At 45.4% G+C, this 16092-nt stretch overlaps 1 protein-coding gene across 2 annotated transcripts in view; it reads right to left on the reverse strand.

Annotated features, from left to right (window-relative positions):
* PPP2R2C (protein phosphatase 2 regulatory subunit Bgamma) overlaps positions 1 to 16092 on the reverse strand; it is a 36734-nt gene that overhangs the window by 11625 nt on the left and 9017 nt on the right. Inside the window, exons 2-4 of one of the 2 annotated variants that reach the window (XM_034424778.3) lie at positions 12075 to 12169; positions 5395 to 5492; positions 678 to 843 (exon numbers count right to left, since the gene is read on the reverse strand). In XM_034424778.3, the coding sequence (XP_034280669.1) occupies positions 678 to 843; positions 5395 to 5492; positions 12075 to 12141 (331 nt within the window). In that variant the 5' untranslated portion in view covers positions 12142 to 12169. The remainder of the gene's footprint in view (positions 1 to 677; positions 844 to 5394; positions 5493 to 12074; positions 12170 to 16092) is intronic. The other variant, XM_087875536.1, reaches the window with a different exon arrangement.

A 16092-nucleotide genomic window follows, 5' to 3' on the forward strand; every position in this document is an offset into this window, starting at 1 on the left:
GTTCTAACTTCTCCTTAGTTCTAAGTTGCTTCTCTCCTTGATGAGTTTCCACCCATTGCTCCTTGTCCTGCCTTCAGGTGCTTTGGAGAATAGCTTGAACGCCCCCCCCCCTTCGTTTGCAGTATCCTTCCCTTGGAGTGGGGTGGGAATGGAGATTTTGCAATATCCTTCCCTTGGAGTGGGGAGGGAATGGGGAGTTTGCAGTATCCTTCCCTTAGAGTGGGGTGGGAATGGAGATTTTGCAATCTCCTTTCCCTGGAGCGGGGAGGGAATGGAGATTTTGCAGTATCCTTCCCCTGACCAGGTGGCTTAGTGGCTAAGACGCTGAGCTTGTCGATCAGAGAGGTCGGCAGTTCGACGGTTCGAATCGAAAGGTCGGCAGTTCGACCGTCAGCAGTTCGACGGTCTCCTGCGTGAGAAGGGGTTTGGACTAGATGACCTCAAAGATCCCTTCCAACTCACTGTTACTGTTACCCAGTATCCTTCCCCTGGAGTGGGGTGGGAATGGAGATTTTGCAGTATCCTTCCCCTGCCACACCCACCAAGCCACGCCCACCAATCCACAACACACCACACCCACCAAGCCACACCCAAAGAACCGGTAGTAAAAAAAAATTTGGATTTCACCACTGCTGCCAGACTCTGATCAGGGTTAACCATACGTTGTTGTTTTTTACCGTTTGTTGACAGTAGAGCGTGGGCTGCATTCTGCTGTGGCAACCATTTTATCTTGTTTATTTTTTCCTCTATTTCCAAGCTCTTCAGATAGTCAAATTCAGGTTCGTGGCTCTGGAAGGTGCTGTAAACATTGTACTCGCCTTGACAGTAAGGCGCATTTTTGCTCTGCAAACAAGAAAATACGAGAATCAGGGTTTATCTCAAGGTTGACTCAGCCTTCCATCCTTCCGAGGTAGGTAAAATGAGGACCCGGCCGAAAGCCCTACTAAGCAGGTATGTACAAAAGTATGACGGCTATTGCTTAACGCATTGTAAGCCGCCTTGAGTCTCTGGAGAAGGGCGGCATATAAATTGAACCAATAATAATAATAAATCTCTGCCTTCCAGCTGGACCGACTGCCGGGACAGACAGCTGGCATTTCGGATCAAGAAGAACATCTTATAAAGAAAATGCATATAGAATGTTTTATAGATGGCATTTACCACCTGCTAGGTTAGCTAAGTGAAGGGACGTGGTGGCTCAGTGGCTAAGACGCTGAGCTTGTTGATCGAAAAGTCGGCAGTTCAGCGGTTCGAAACCCTAGTGCCACGTAATGGGGTGAGCTTAGGTCTTATTTTGGGGGGAAATACAATACTAAACGCCTCCATCTGCTGACGATCTTAACTGGGGCTTATTTTTGGGGTAGGGATTTTTTTATTTTTTTTTTATTTTGATTTATATGCCGCCCTTCTCCGGAGACTCAGGGCGGCTTATAATGCGCTAAGCAATATTATATTGCTTAACGGCGGCTTATATTACGAGCCGCCTGAAAAAATCATGCTAGGCCTTCTTTTCCACTTGGGTCTTATTTTTGGGGAAACAGGGTATTTAATGGGGTTTAATTCTAGTTTAAGTGTAGTTTAATTCTAGTAAGGGGACACGGTGGCTCAGTGGCTAAGACACTGAGCTTGTCGATCGAAAGGTCGGCAGTTCAGCGGTTTGAATCCCTAGTGCCGCGTAACGGGGGGAGCTCCCGTTCCTTGTCCCAGCTTCTGCCAACTTAGCAGTTCGAAAGCACGTAAAAAATGAAAGTAGAAAAATAGGGACCACCTTTGGTGGGAAGGGAACAGCGTTCCCTGCGCCTTTGGCATTGAGTCATGCGGGCCACATGACCACGGAGACGTCTTCGGACAGCGCTGGCTCTTCGGCTTTGAAATGGAGATGAGCACCGCCCCCTAGTGTCAGGAACGACTAGCACATATGTGCGAGAGGAAACCCTTTACTTTTACCTTAGGTTAGCTAAATACAGTCATAAGTGGGAGGAAATGGGTGGTGGGAACAATGAGAAGATTAATAGTAATGCAGACTTAGTAACTAGTTTGACAGTGTTGAGGGAATTATTTGTTTAGCGGAGTGATGGCGTTCGGGGAAAAACTGTCCTTGTGTCTAGTAGTTCTGGTGTGCAGTGCTCTATAGCGTCGTTTTGAGGGGAGGAGTCGAAACAGTTTATGTCCAGGATGTGAGGGGTCTGTAGATATTTTCACAGCCCTCTTTTTGACTCGTGCAGTAGACAGGTCCTCAATGGAAGGCAGGTTGGTAGCCATTGTTTTTTCTGCCGTTCTAATGATCCTTTGAAGTCCGTGTCTGTGTTGTTGGGTTTCAGAGCCAAACCAGACAGTTATGGAGGTGCAGATGACAGATTCAACAATTCCTCTGTAGAACTGGATCAGCAACTCGTTGGGCAGCTTGAGCTTTTCTTTATTTCTAGGTCCGCAGATGTGTTAGAAACAGAAGTCTCGCTTCACCGATATTGGAAGACATGATATATTCTGGATAGGGGGTGGGAGGTGGGGGGGGCGCGAGAGGCAGCCTGTCAAGGAAGAATATTAGGGGACAGATACTCATCTGTTCAGGCCGAGTCTGAGAAATGGGGCAGCGACGGGGGTGGATGGGAGGCCGACAGATGGCATCTCTATTTATGACTGTGCGTGGAAGAAAGTGTCCAAACCGACACGCACGCCTTGAGACTTTCCATTGTGTACCTTGCTAGCGTGAAGGTTCCCCCAGTGAACGCACACTAAGCACTGCAATGCAGCTTTTCAGCTCCGTCGAACGCATAACTTCCGGTTGGCATGAGCACAGAAACCGAGTCGTCTTACCTGCCTGACCTTGCCCACCCCCCCTCCCAGCCGATCGTGCACCTTCCTCTACCTCCCCTCTAAGCGGTGTCGTCTTGCTGATAAACACACTCAAGGACAGCCTGGATGTTTTGATTCGGAAATGGAATTCCCTTATGTAGACTCAGATCAGGCCGAGGATACAGTTTTCTAGAGGGATAGTCAAATCTGTCCATTTGTACCTCTTGAATTGTCTGGTTTGGCACAACCACCTAACAGGAGAGGTACAGACTTCAACGGATAGTTAGGACGGCAGAAAAAACAATGGCAACCAGCTTGCCTTCCATCCATCGAGGATCTGTATATTGTGCAGGTTGAGAAAATATCTACAGACCCCTCACATCCTGGACATCAACCGTTTCGACTTCTCCCTTCTGGACGCTGCTACAAGGCATTGCACGCCAAAACAACTAGACACAAATATATGTCTTTTTTCCCCCGTGTCCATCCCTCTGCTAAACACCTAATTCCCGACAGCACTGTCTTAGGCCTCAAGATAATTATCCATGTAGTAGTGCTGTATTGCTCTTATCCTTCTCATCCTTCTCGTCTTGTCATCTTTCCTACTATCTTCTCCTGTGAGTATCTCATGAATTATCACCTGTTGCTTGTATCTGATGATTAATGATTGCAGCTATGATTTATGATCTATCACCTATCACCTTGTTGTTTGTGTGTACACTGTGAGCTTATGCACCGAAAACAAATTCCTTGTGTGTCCAATCAACACTTGGCCAATAGAGATTTCTCTTCTCTTCTCTGTTCTCTCCTCTCCTCTCCTCTCCTCTCCTCTCCTTTCCTCTCCTCTCCTCTCCTCTCTTCTGTTCTCACTCCATTCATTCCCTTCCTTCTCTTCTCTTCTCTTCTTTCCTCTCCTCTCCTCTTCTCTTCTCTTCTCTCCTCTCCTCTCCTCTCCTCACTCCATTCATTCCCTTCCCTTCCTTCCCTTCCTTCTCTTCTCTTCTCTTCTCTTCTCTTCTCTTCTCTTCTTCTCCTCTCCTCTCCTCTCTATTCCACTACTCTCCATTCCACTACTCTACTTTACTCTATCCTACTCTACCCTACCCTACCCTACCCTACTCTATTATCTTTCAGAAAACCATGACTCACTCTCCCTGTTCTTCTGCACAATAGAGTAAGATAAAATCCATGCTGAAAAAACAAACAGAGGGTTGAATAAAGAGCCCCTCCTGGATGGGACCAAAACTCTGCTCAGTGGGTCCCTCCAGACTTCTCTGTAGATGGAAGGAAGCAGTCACACTGAACATTATCTGCAAGCCACCAAGTATCTCCAATCTACTGGCTTTCATGTGTTGCTCCAAGAACACCAAGATCTTCTAAAGAAGAATATGTGTAGCTCTGGCTGACATGAGGGGTCCCTGGTGCTCTCTCAGTTTGGTGGTTCTCTTGCAGATGTCTCACGACCCAACTAGGTAACATTATCAGTGCTAGAAGGGGGTGGAGGAGGTGGGGGGAGGAGGAGGAGAGGAGGGTGACGACCACTGTGGGGTCCTTGATGGTGTCTGAGCTTGGCAGTTCTCTTGGAGAAGTTTCATGACCCAAATTAAGAACGTCATCAGTAGCAACCAAGCTCGGAGAGCACTAAGGACCTCTGGCCAAGATCTTGGCTTCAAATCCGCATTAATGAATCAGAACCTGGTCCCTTCCCCCACCCCACCCCTCGGACTTGATGTGTCAAGATGCATTTATCCTAGTGCTGACATAAGAAAGAGAACGCAAGTGTCTGCAATGGGACGGTTGCCTTTCACCTACTTATTTTAGCTGGAGATAATGTCCCCAAGGAGATGGATGGGAGGGGGGAAATTCTTTGAATTGGAGCAGTAGATTAGGGGTGAATGATTGGGAAGATGGCCAATGAATGCAGAGGAGTGGGGGAAGGAAGAGGAGGGATTTTGGGTCAGCACGTCAGTCCTGGCTGCATGGAGTCAGTGTAAAAGTTGCCGTGCTAAATAAAATGGAAGTTTGTTTCAAAAAAGACTTTGTTTGAGACGCAATTTATTTGAAGACGGCCTGAAAACCTGACACCCCCTCCGCCTCTGCCTTTCTAGAGGTTATTCAAACGGTCCCTGGCGTAAGTCATTCTTCTCCTGCCTTCTGTGGGGGAGCCGTTCCTCGAACTCCGGGAGCGTTGCATAAGCTCTTCTTACAAATGCAAGATCCTTTCACTGCAGGATCCGTGCCAATTCCTGCCCACCCCAGCTCGCTTCTCCTTCGATGAAAAAGGGCCACACAGCACAATCACAGCCAAACCATTCTTTGCGAGCTTTTCAAAAGGAAATCGGTCAAGGGACGTATTTTTTTCCCTGTACAGGATCGGCAACAAACACAACAAAAGTCATCCGCTGTGAAAAACAAAACTCCCACCGAGAACAAGGAAACAAACTCTTAGCGCTTGGGGAGAGAAGAAGGCGCAGAGAAAGGTTTTGGGGTAACCTAGAATTTGGGCACGGAGAGCTACTCGTAGTTCGACGCTTCCAGAGACAAGAGTTCCTCTGACATTATCTGGAGATATTTAAAGGGTGTCGGGGGAAGACATACCTCGGGCTCCCTCTGGAATATCACAACACGGCCTCCTTTGTCCCCTGTGGCTAATAATTCCCCCGTCTGGTTGAATTCAATAGTTGAAATAATATCAGCTACGGAAGAAAGGAAACAAAAGAGAGAGAGAGAGAGAGCAAATTACACTGATGCCGCCGGTGTCAATCAGAAATATTCTGCGCATTTGATAAGGCAATGGTCAGATATAGCAATAGCACTTAGACTTATATACCGCTTCACAGGGCTTTGCAGCCCTCTCTAAGCGCTTTACAGAGTCAGCTTCTTGCCCCCCAACAATCTGGGTCCTCATTTTATCGACTTTGGAAGGACGGAAGGCTGAGTCAACCTTGAGCTGGTCAGGACTGAACTGCAGTCAGCAGAGACAGCCTGCAATAATGCATTCTAACCACTGCACACCAAGGAAGGAAGGAAGGAAGGAAGGAAGGAAGGAAGGAAGGAAGGAAGGAAGGAAGGAAGGAAGGAAGGAAGGAAGGAAGGAAGGATGGATAATGGTAGGGAAGGAAGGAAGGAAGGAAGGAAGGAGGGAGGGAGGGAGGGAGGGAGGGAGGGAGGACTAGCAATAGCATTTAGACTTACATACCGCTTCACGGTGCTTTACTGTAAGCTGTTTACAGAGTCAGCATATTGCCTGCAACAATCTACGTCCTCATTTTACCGACCTCGGAAGGACGGAAGACTGAGTCAACCTTGAGCTGGTCAGAATCGAACTGCTGGCAGTCAGCAGAGTCAGCCTGCAATACTGCATTCTAACCACTGTGCACCATGGAAGGAAGGAAGGAAGGAAGGAAGGAAGGAAGGAAGGAAGGAAGGAAGGAAGGAAGGAAGGAAGGAAGGAACTAGCAATAGCACTTAGACTTATATACCGCTTCATTGTGCTTTACTCTAAGCGGTTTACCGAGTCAGCCTCTTGCCCCCAACAATCTGGCTCCTTGTTTTACCGGCCTCAGAAGGATGGAAGGCTGAGTCAACCTTGAGCCGGTCAGGATCGAACTGCTGAACTGCTTAGCAGTCGGCAGTCAGCAGGATTACCCTGCAGTACTACATTCTAACCACCACTGCGCCACCACGGCTCAAGATACTCCACGAAGCGGAACATTAGGTGACTGACTTTCCTTCTTCTCGTCTTCTCTGGAGTAAATGCAAGGAGGGACCGCGGTGGGGCCTTCTCCCAGGAGGAAGAACCACAAGAGGGCCACCATTTTGAAAGCTCTGGCTCAGAACTCCAGCGCTCCTAATGTGGTTGCGTTGTAGATGCCAGCCAGTTCAGTCCAAAACCCAGCTGAGACTTTGAGATTCCACTCCATAAGAAATTGCGATGGACGTGTTCAAAACAAGCGCAGGTTGCATCGGATACTCCATCCATCCCAGAGGTGAAATCTACTTACCTTCCCTACCATTCGGAAGTGCACGCGCCGACCCTCTGCGTATGCGCAAATCCTTTTGCACATGCACAGAGGGTAAAAAAACAGGCTACTTCCTGGTTTTAACCAGGACCGGGCGGGTGGGCGGAGCCTCGAGCTGCCATTGCTACCAGTTCTCCGAACCACTGGCCGTCATCGCTACCGGTTCAGTCAAACCGGGCTGAACCAGGAGCATTTCACCCCTGATCCATCCCTTTGATGAGTTTGACCTCTGCCTAGGAGGGAAAGTCCCACATGAAAGAATCCACGAAGGGGAGCAGGTGAAGCTTATTTTGAAGGTATATGGGAGTCCCCAGGGGTGTCTCACCTGGATACCTCCAATACCTTTCTTGGGGAGAGTTCAGGAGCTGAGAGTAGCTTGGCTACTGAGACTAGCTGGCCCCTGGCTTAAACCACAAGAATTTAGTCCCAACGCCAGCGATGTAGGGTGGGCATCCCTCACGGATACGCCTCTTCCCAAAATGTTTGGGTAGAGGAGTCTGGTGCTTTCTTCAGTAGAAATTTCACACCCTTGGAATGAATTCAATAATAATAAAAAAATATTAAAAAGAGCTATACAGGTAGTCCTCGATTTACGACCACAACTGAGCCCAAAACTTCAGTTGTTGTGTGAATTTTGCCCCGTTTTACAATTTTTCTTGCCCCATTTGTTAACTGTGTCAGCGTCCCAGCACTGACATAGAAAAGGGAGGAGAAGCCTGAACTTTTGCCTACTAAATCCCTTTGAAGATTCTGTCTCCTCGGAGATGGGGCGGGGGAGACATTCCTGTGATCTGACAAAGAAGGAATCAGGAAAGTGACTTGGAAGATAGCCAATGAGAAGCAGAGAATTGGGGATCGGAAAGGGAGGGATTGGGGGGGCAAAGGTCAAAGGTGACCGCGAAAGAGTCAGGATCAGGTTGCTGTGCTCGAATAAAGAGAAAATTTCCTTAAAGATCGGCAGTTTGGAAATTCATTTATTTTGAGATAGCATCGAAACCTGACAAAGTGAATCACTGCAGTCGTTCAATTGGTAACAAGGTCGCTAAGTGAGTCAGGCTTCTCCCTTGACTTTGTCAGAAGGTCGCAAAAGGGGATTAGGTGACCTCAGGACATTGCGTCATAAGTGTGAGCCAAAAGGTAGGTACGTCTTATAGTCCAGAGCGTCTCATACTCCGAAAAATACAGTATGCGTTGTATCACTCACTACTCTTGTTAAATAATAAGCAATAGTAGTAAGCCTATTGTGACCAGATGTTTAAATCGATGTTTGCATTGCAAAATTTTCTCTGATTTTCTGATTTTTTAACAAAACAAAGCAAAACAAAAACACCAGGTTTCAATGAGAATAATTATAACAGATATTAAGCTGCTTTCATAACCATTTTCCTGAACTGCTAACAAAATCAGAGGTAATCCCTCACACACACAACTTCCCCAATAGGACTAATAGCAGTGGTGAAATCCAAATTTTTTTACTACCGATTCTGTGGGCGTGGCTTGGTGGGCGTGGTGTGGTTTGGTGGGGGTGGCAGGGGAAGGATACTGCAAAATCCCCATTCCCTCCCCACTCCTGGGGAAGGATACTGCAAAATCTCCATTCCCACCTCCTTCCAGGGGAAGGATACTGCAAAATCCCCATTCCTTCCCCACTCCTGGGGAAGGATACTGCAAAATCTCCATTCCCACCCCACTCCAGGGGAAGGATACTGCAAAATCCCCATTCCTTCCCCACTCCTGGGGGAAGGATATTGCAAAATCTCCATTCCCACCCCATTCTGCGGCCAGCCAGAGGTGGTATTTGCCGGTTCTCTGAATTACTCAAAATTTCTGCTACCGGCTCTCCGAACTGCTCAAAATTTCCGCTACCGGTTCTTTGAACTGCTCAAAATTTCTGCTACCGGTTCTCCAGAACCTGTCAGAAGCTGCTGGATTTCACCCCTGGCTAATAGTTAGTAATTTAGAACTTAATAGTTCTAAGCAATTTCCATTTTGTCTAAGCTAACACAACCATTTTTAATATTTGAGTGCTTGAAAGGAAATTCAATTTTTATTTTTATTTTGTTTCAAACTAAACTATTTTCCTTCCAAATTGTAAGAAACGTTCATGTGAGAATACAGTCCAGGATAATGTGCAGTTTCTCAATGCATTTCCACGTTACCTTTGAGGCTTTCCCAAATTTTTATCTCTACACCAGTATTTCTCCATTTTAAGATGTTGGACTTCAACTCCCAGAATTCCCCAGCCATCATGGAGATGGCTACAAAGCTGGCTGGGGAATTTTGGGAGTTGAAGTCCATCCACACATTGTAAAGTTGCTAAATTAGATAAGCACTGCTCTAGGCTTGCTTTATTTATTTATTTATTTATTTATTTATTTATTTATTTATTTATTTATTTATTTATTTATTTATTTATTTATTTATCTATCTATCTATCTATCTATCTATCTATTTATTTATTTATTTATTTATTTTGTCGCATTTCTATGCCGCCCAACTCCCAAGGGACTCTGGGCGGCTTACAACAGATAAAAGAACTGGGATATGATGAGATTCCAGCCCACTTAATAAACTACTATGAGGAAAATCTTGCGTTAAGTCTGGATGAGAAGACTTTTAATGCCGAGAAAATTCTCCTCAGGACAAATTTGACATTTGGTACAAATATAACTGGGCTATCGTTGGAAAACAACAGCATTGTATTTTGAAGTCCAGAAGTGCAGAAATACATATCTATGGAATTGAAAACAGAATTAAGTGAGGGACATTTGTAGAAACAACTTACCACGGCCATCTCACCACGGCTAATTCGCCGTGGGCAATTTGCCACGGGCAACTTGTCACAAAACACCTTGCCACGGCCAACTAACCATACGACAAGTCGCCCGAGGACAATTCAACACTTCGATTTCATTATTTAAAATCATTAAAACTTTTATTTTAATTTGTGCCATTCACATTTGTCCCTCCGTTAGCATCCTTTTTTTTTAATAATTCTATTCCACCATTTCTTCGACATTAGCGTAACTCTTGTTCCGCAGCGAGTTGGCCGTGATGAGTTGGCTGTGACGATTTGTCCTAGAAACCCTTGAGAAATGTGTCTGGCCTTCCTCAAATGCCCATTTATGCTTTCTCCATCTTGGTTGCTCAGCAAGGGGAGGATGGGACTGTATGACCTCTGGCATGCCCTCAAGAGAATGGGGGAGGGGAGGGTCCTAGAACAGGCTCCCTTCGACATGAGAGAGACAACAATCAGATAGACTAGAACAGGGGTCAGCAACCAGGGGCTCTGGAGCCGCATGTGGCTCTTTCATCCCTCTGCTGCGGCTCCGTGTCACTAGTCGGCTCCACAATTGATAGAGCTTTCAGTTAGGACAGGTAGAGAGAAAAGGACGCCGTGCTAGGAGGAGACTCTATGGTGGGGGAACCGGACTTCCAATCGGCAGAGAGAAAAGGCTGCCGTGCTAGGAGGAGACTCTATGGTGGGGGAACCGGGCTTCCAATCGGCAGACAAAAAAGGACGCCGTGCTAGGAGGAGACTCTATGGTGGGGGAACTGGGCTTCCAGTCGGCTCCAGAATTGAAGGGGGGGGGCTTCCGGTTAGGACCTTTGTGGCTCTTTGACTGTTTAAGGTTGCCGACCCCTGGATTAGAATAACAGAGTTGGAAGGGATCTTGGAGGTCTTCTAGTCCAACCCCCTGTTCAGGCAGGAAACCCTATACTATTTCAGATACATGGTGGTCCAGTCTCTTCGTAAAAACCTCCAGTGTTGTTTTTTTTTTTAATTTGATTTATATGCCGCCCTTCTCCGAAGACTCAGGGCGGCTTACAATGTGCTCAGCAATAGCCTTCATCCTTTTGTATATTTATACAAAGTCAGCTTATTGCCCCCACAACTGGGTCCTCATTTCACCTACCTCGGAAGGATGGAAGGCTGAGTCAACCTTGAGCCTTGGCGAGATTCGAACCCTGCAGTAATTGCAGGCAGCTGGTCTTAATAAGCTTAATAACAGGGTGCCTTAAACCCCTGTACCACCAAGGCAGTGTTAATACATTTATGATGATACGTGTGAAATCAGTAAAATAGAAAAGAAACTGAAAAGAAAGTAAATAGAAATAGAAAATCGGGGTTGCTCGGATACCACTTTGGAAAATATTGACTTGAAAATGAATATAACAATGGAGAGAGAATGGAAAGAGGAGTAGAGGGATAGAAAGGAGGGGAGAAGAGAGGAAGGAGAGAGAAGGACAGAAGAAAGGGGAAAGGAGAGGAAGAAAGGGAGGGGAAATAAGAGTAGGAGAGAAGGTTAGAAAGGGAGGTGTGGGGGAAAGGAGGGAGAGAAAGAGAAGGAGAGGAGGAAAGAAGAAAGTAGAAGAGGATAGAAGAAGGGAGGGAAGGGAAAGAGAGGAGGAGGAGAAGAAGGATTGTTGTAAAATAAGGGAGATGGAATGGTAGAAGAGCAATCCCGAGCATACTTAAATTTTTTAGGATGAAGAATGAACTACTATGAAAGTTTAAAAAGAATGTGTATGATTAACAATGGATAAGAGACTGTACATCTAAGACATGTTTATGAGAAATAAAAATAAAAAACTTTTTCAAAAAAAAAAAACCTCCAGTGTTGGAGCATTCACAACTTCTGGAGGGAAGTAGTTCCTCTGATTAATTATTCTCAAAGTTAAGAAATTTCTCCTTCGTTCTAGGTTGCTTCTCTCCTTGATGAGTTTCCGTCCGTTGCTTCCTGCACCTGCCTTTAGGCACTTTGGAGAATAGATTGATCCTCCCTCCTCTTTGTGGCAACAACACAATTGTGGGTTTCAAAATTTTTTACTACCGGTTCTGTGGGCGTGGCTTGGTGGGTGTGGCAGGGAAAAGTTACTGTAAAATCTCCATTCCCACCCACTCCAGGGGAAGGATACTGTAAAATCCCCATTTCCTCCCGATCAGCTGGGACTTGGGAGGCAAAGAATAGATGGGGGCAGGACAGTCAGAATTTTTACTACCGGTTCTCCGAACTACTCAAAATTTCCGCTACCGGTTCTCCAGAATTGGTTAGAACCTGCTGAAACCCACCTCTGCAACAACACCTGAGATATTGGAAGACTGCTATCATGTCACCCCCCCTAGTCCTTCTTTTCATGAAACTGGACATACCCAATTCTAGCCACCGTTCTTGATACGTTTCAGCCTCCGGTTCCCCCTAATTCTCTTTCCTGCGGTCCCTCCGCCCAGCGGCTGGACTCCTTCCCACTCACCTCCAGAAGTGCTCTCTTCAGCAGGGGGTGGAGATTCATTGGCATGGCAGTGGAAGGAAGCTCGCATGGCTGCCACCGCCCATGCTATGCCACTCCTGTGGAGAAAGAGAGGACCTCAATTTCCAGGGCTCCAAATCATGGTCCGGGCATATCAAATGGCGCAACATCCCTCCAACCTAGGAAATGCCGATCTCCTTTCCTGGTAGAAAGGATGAGGAAAAGCTACTTCACCTACAAAGTTCCAGGTAGTGGTTTCCCTAAAAAGCACGAAGCAGAGTCTTGGTCCCGGCAAAACCCCGGGACTCCCCAGCCTCCTCCCCAGCCTCCTCACTGTCCAACTCCGCTGCCAGCTCTGCAGGCTACTGGCGGACCACAACAGCTCCCTTAAAAAGCCGGAAGCAGAGTCTTGGTCCCGGCAAAACCCCTTTTATTTACACGACTGTGAATTCCTTCCATTCACAGTCAGCAAGACCTGTCCAAGCAGTCTTTCAGAGGAATATTTATCAACACAGACCTTATCTCGCTTGGAAAGCTGCCCTGTAACTAGTTGCCAAACGCAGTGCAAGGCAAGACTTGGCACAGAGTCTCTTAGAGTTACAGACAGATCTTTCCACTCTTGAAACAACCAAATGAACGAATTGTTTCCTGAAAAAGCCCACTCCCCTTTCACTCTTTTGTTTTCTATGGGAGGGGCCAATCGTCTCCAATGTGTGGGCTTTACTCCCAAGTCGACCCTGCTTTCTGAGTTGTTCTTGTCTTCGGGCAGCTCTGTGCATGCACACACTGGGAACAGGCTCCAGCTGTTCCTCTCCCTCACTGCTGTCTAGCTCTCTCTCTCTGCCTCCGATGCAGAGCTCTCATCCGAGCTTTCCCCAGCCCTCAGGACTCGCCCATGTTCCTCCCCAACCTCCTCACTTTCCGACTCTGTTGCCAGCTCCGCTGGCCGCCTGTGGGCCACAACTAGGATCGAATAGCCGTATCTCTCTGTATCCACTGTGTAGTGTTGGGAGAAGGAGAGGAAAAGAGGGAAGGGCCATTTTCTACCCATGATGCGTTTCCATGATGTGAGCCACAATGACTCTCAGAGAGAGTACTAATGACCAGATGACTGCAAGGAATAGAAATCCTTCCATTCCTCACCATTCATTCAGAACTTGAAGAAGCTTCTTGGATGAGAAGCGAAAAGTCTTCAAGGGAAAAAAAAAGTCCAGTTGCCTTTTGAAAAAGCACCTGTGGAGTTACCTCAAAAAATATGAACATATATGCATTTTCACCGCTAGTTTCAGGCTTCTTACCGCAAGGAAACGAGTTAAGTACTTTATGATCACGGTAGTAATAATTCAGAAATAAAACTGTGGAACAGTTTTTCAACAAAAGTTGAAAGAGAGCTGAGATTTAATGAGTGTTACTCTTTAGTTTTTATTCATTCACACACACCCCAGAGATTCACCAGGATTTTAAATGATTATAATACTATTAATCTGAATCAGAAAATTAGAAATGTTAACCTGTGCCAATCATGCGACAAAGGAATCTATGTCAAATGTATGACCCCTTTTAGAATTATCCACTGAAACCTTAAAACAAGTATGATGTACATTTGACATTCCGACGAATGGAATAATCTGAAAAATCTATCAAAGTATTAAACAATATCCACACATTTCGGTACAAATTAGTCATTACCAATAAAGAACAAAAATACCATTGGTATGTAACAGTAATATATGTCCTTCTCCACCCACTCTGATGTTCAAAATATCCTTCCTTGTCCTATAAACCCGGCCAAATAATTCCAACATTATTAAACAGTCCTAGGCTGCATTAACAGAGGGATAAAATCAAAATCATGTGAAGTGTTAATACCACTTTATAAGGCCTTGGTAAGGCCACACTTGGAATCCAGCATCCAGTTTTGGTTGCCACGATGTAAAAAGATGCTGAGACTCTGGAAAGAGTGCAGAGAAGAGCAACAAAGAGGATTAAGGGACTGGAAACTAAAACGTATGAAGAACAGTTGCAGGAACTGGGTATGTCTAGTTTAATGAAAAGAAGGACTGGGGGAGACATGACAGCAGTCTTCCAATATCTCAGATGTTGCCACAAAGAGGAGGGAGTCAAACTATTCTCCAAATCACCTGAAGGCAGGACAAGGAGCAACCTAGAACTAAGGAGAAATTTCCAGACAATGAGAACAATTAATCAGTGGAACAATTTGCCTCTAGAAGTTCTGGATGCTTCCAACACTGCAAGTTTTTAAGAAGAGATCGGGCAACCATATGTCTGAAATGGTATAGGATTTCCTGCCTGAGCAGAGAGTTGGACTAGAAGACCTCCAAAGTCCCTTCCAACTCTTGTTATTCTGTTAAAATTCTGTTAAACAGGGGGAGAAAAAAAATGGGTCTGATGCAGCATTCGAATTGGTGAGGAGAAAATTCCATCTGTGTAATAAATCACCTTAACTAACTAAATTGGGAGTATCATATTTTAATCCAATAACAAAAATTTTAAGAGAGAACTGATTTTATTTATTTATTTATTTATTTATTTATTTATTTATTTATTTATTTATTTATTTATTTGCTTCCCTCCCCTTTCATGGCGTTGATGTTTCATCTTTTAATCCAATAACAAAATTTTTAAGAGAGAACTGATTTTATTCATTCATTCATTCATTCATTCATTCATTCATTCATTCATTTGCTTCCCCCCCTTTCATGGCGTTGATGTTTCATCTTTTAATCCAATAGCAAAATTTTTAAGAGAGAACTGATTTTATTTATTTATTTATTTATTCATTCATTCATTTATTTACTTCCTCCCCCCTTTCATGGCATTGATGTTTCATCTTTTAATCCAATAACAAAATTTTAAAGAGAGAACTGATTTTATTCATTCATTCATTCATTCATTCATTCATTCATTCATTCATTTGCTTTCCGCCCCCTTTCATGGCATTGATGTTTCATCTTTTAATCCAATAGCAAAATTTTTAAGAGAGAACTGATTTTATTTATTTATTTATTTATTTATTTGCTCCCCCCCCCCGTTTCATGGCGTTGAAGTTTCATCTTATCCAAGCCTTTGCTTTAACGGGTCCCTTATTTGAATATCTTTATTTACTTGGTAAATGTCTGGATTATAGCAAAACATGAACTACTAATCAGGGGTGAAATCTATTTACCTTCCCTACCAGTTCGGAAGAGCACTCACCGTGAGTGTGCGCTTGCTCCGCTCGAGCACGCACATCCCATGCGTGCATGGACCCTCTGCACATGCACAAATCCTTCTGCGCATACGCAGAGGGTAAAAAACAGGTTACTTCCTGGTTAAAACCAGGAAATAACAACGACCGGGCAGGTGGGAAGAGCCTCGTGCCATCATCGCTACCGGTTCTCCGAACCATCCTCCGCCATCACTACCGGTTCAGCTGAACTGGTCCGAACCGGTAGCATTTCACCCCTGCTACTAATGCCTTGCTATTAAAGGTGCTTTTTAGATTTTCCAGCCCAAATAAGAAAGAAGGAAAAAAACAAAAAGGGTGGGGAATAAACTCCGGTCTGATGAGCCTCCGAAAGCAACCGAAAATTGAGGATCTAAAGGTACTCAAGAAATACATTAGGTTAAGTGAGGATGAGTCACTTTCTTTAAGTAGCCAGTCTGAACCTTTTTAATGATGTGAAATCTCTGAAGATAATAGGCCTCGTTTCAGCCCTCAACATGGAGGCCCCTTTAACTAAGCATCAAGCAATAATTTAATCAATCAGAACGGAGCTGGAAGGGGCCTTGGAGGTCTTCTAGTCCAACCTCCTGCTCAAGCAGGAGACCCTAAACCTGTGATGGCGAACCTATGGCATATCAATGGGCACGCGAGTGTTGCCCTAGCTCAGCGCCGGCCAGCTGATTTTCGGGCCTTCCGCACCCACCGGAAGTCGGGAAACAGGCTATTTCCGGCCTCCAGAGGGCCTCCAGTGGGGTGGGGAAGGCCGTTTTCACCCTCCCCAGGCTCCTAGAAAGG

The sequence above is a fragment of the Pantherophis guttatus genome, chromosome 8, assembly GCF_059756535.1.
Source record: "Pantherophis guttatus breed Tessera chromosome 8, ASM5975653v1, whole genome shotgun sequence".
NCBI classification, from domain to species: Eukaryota; Metazoa; Chordata; class Lepidosauria; order Squamata; family Colubridae; genus Pantherophis; species Pantherophis guttatus.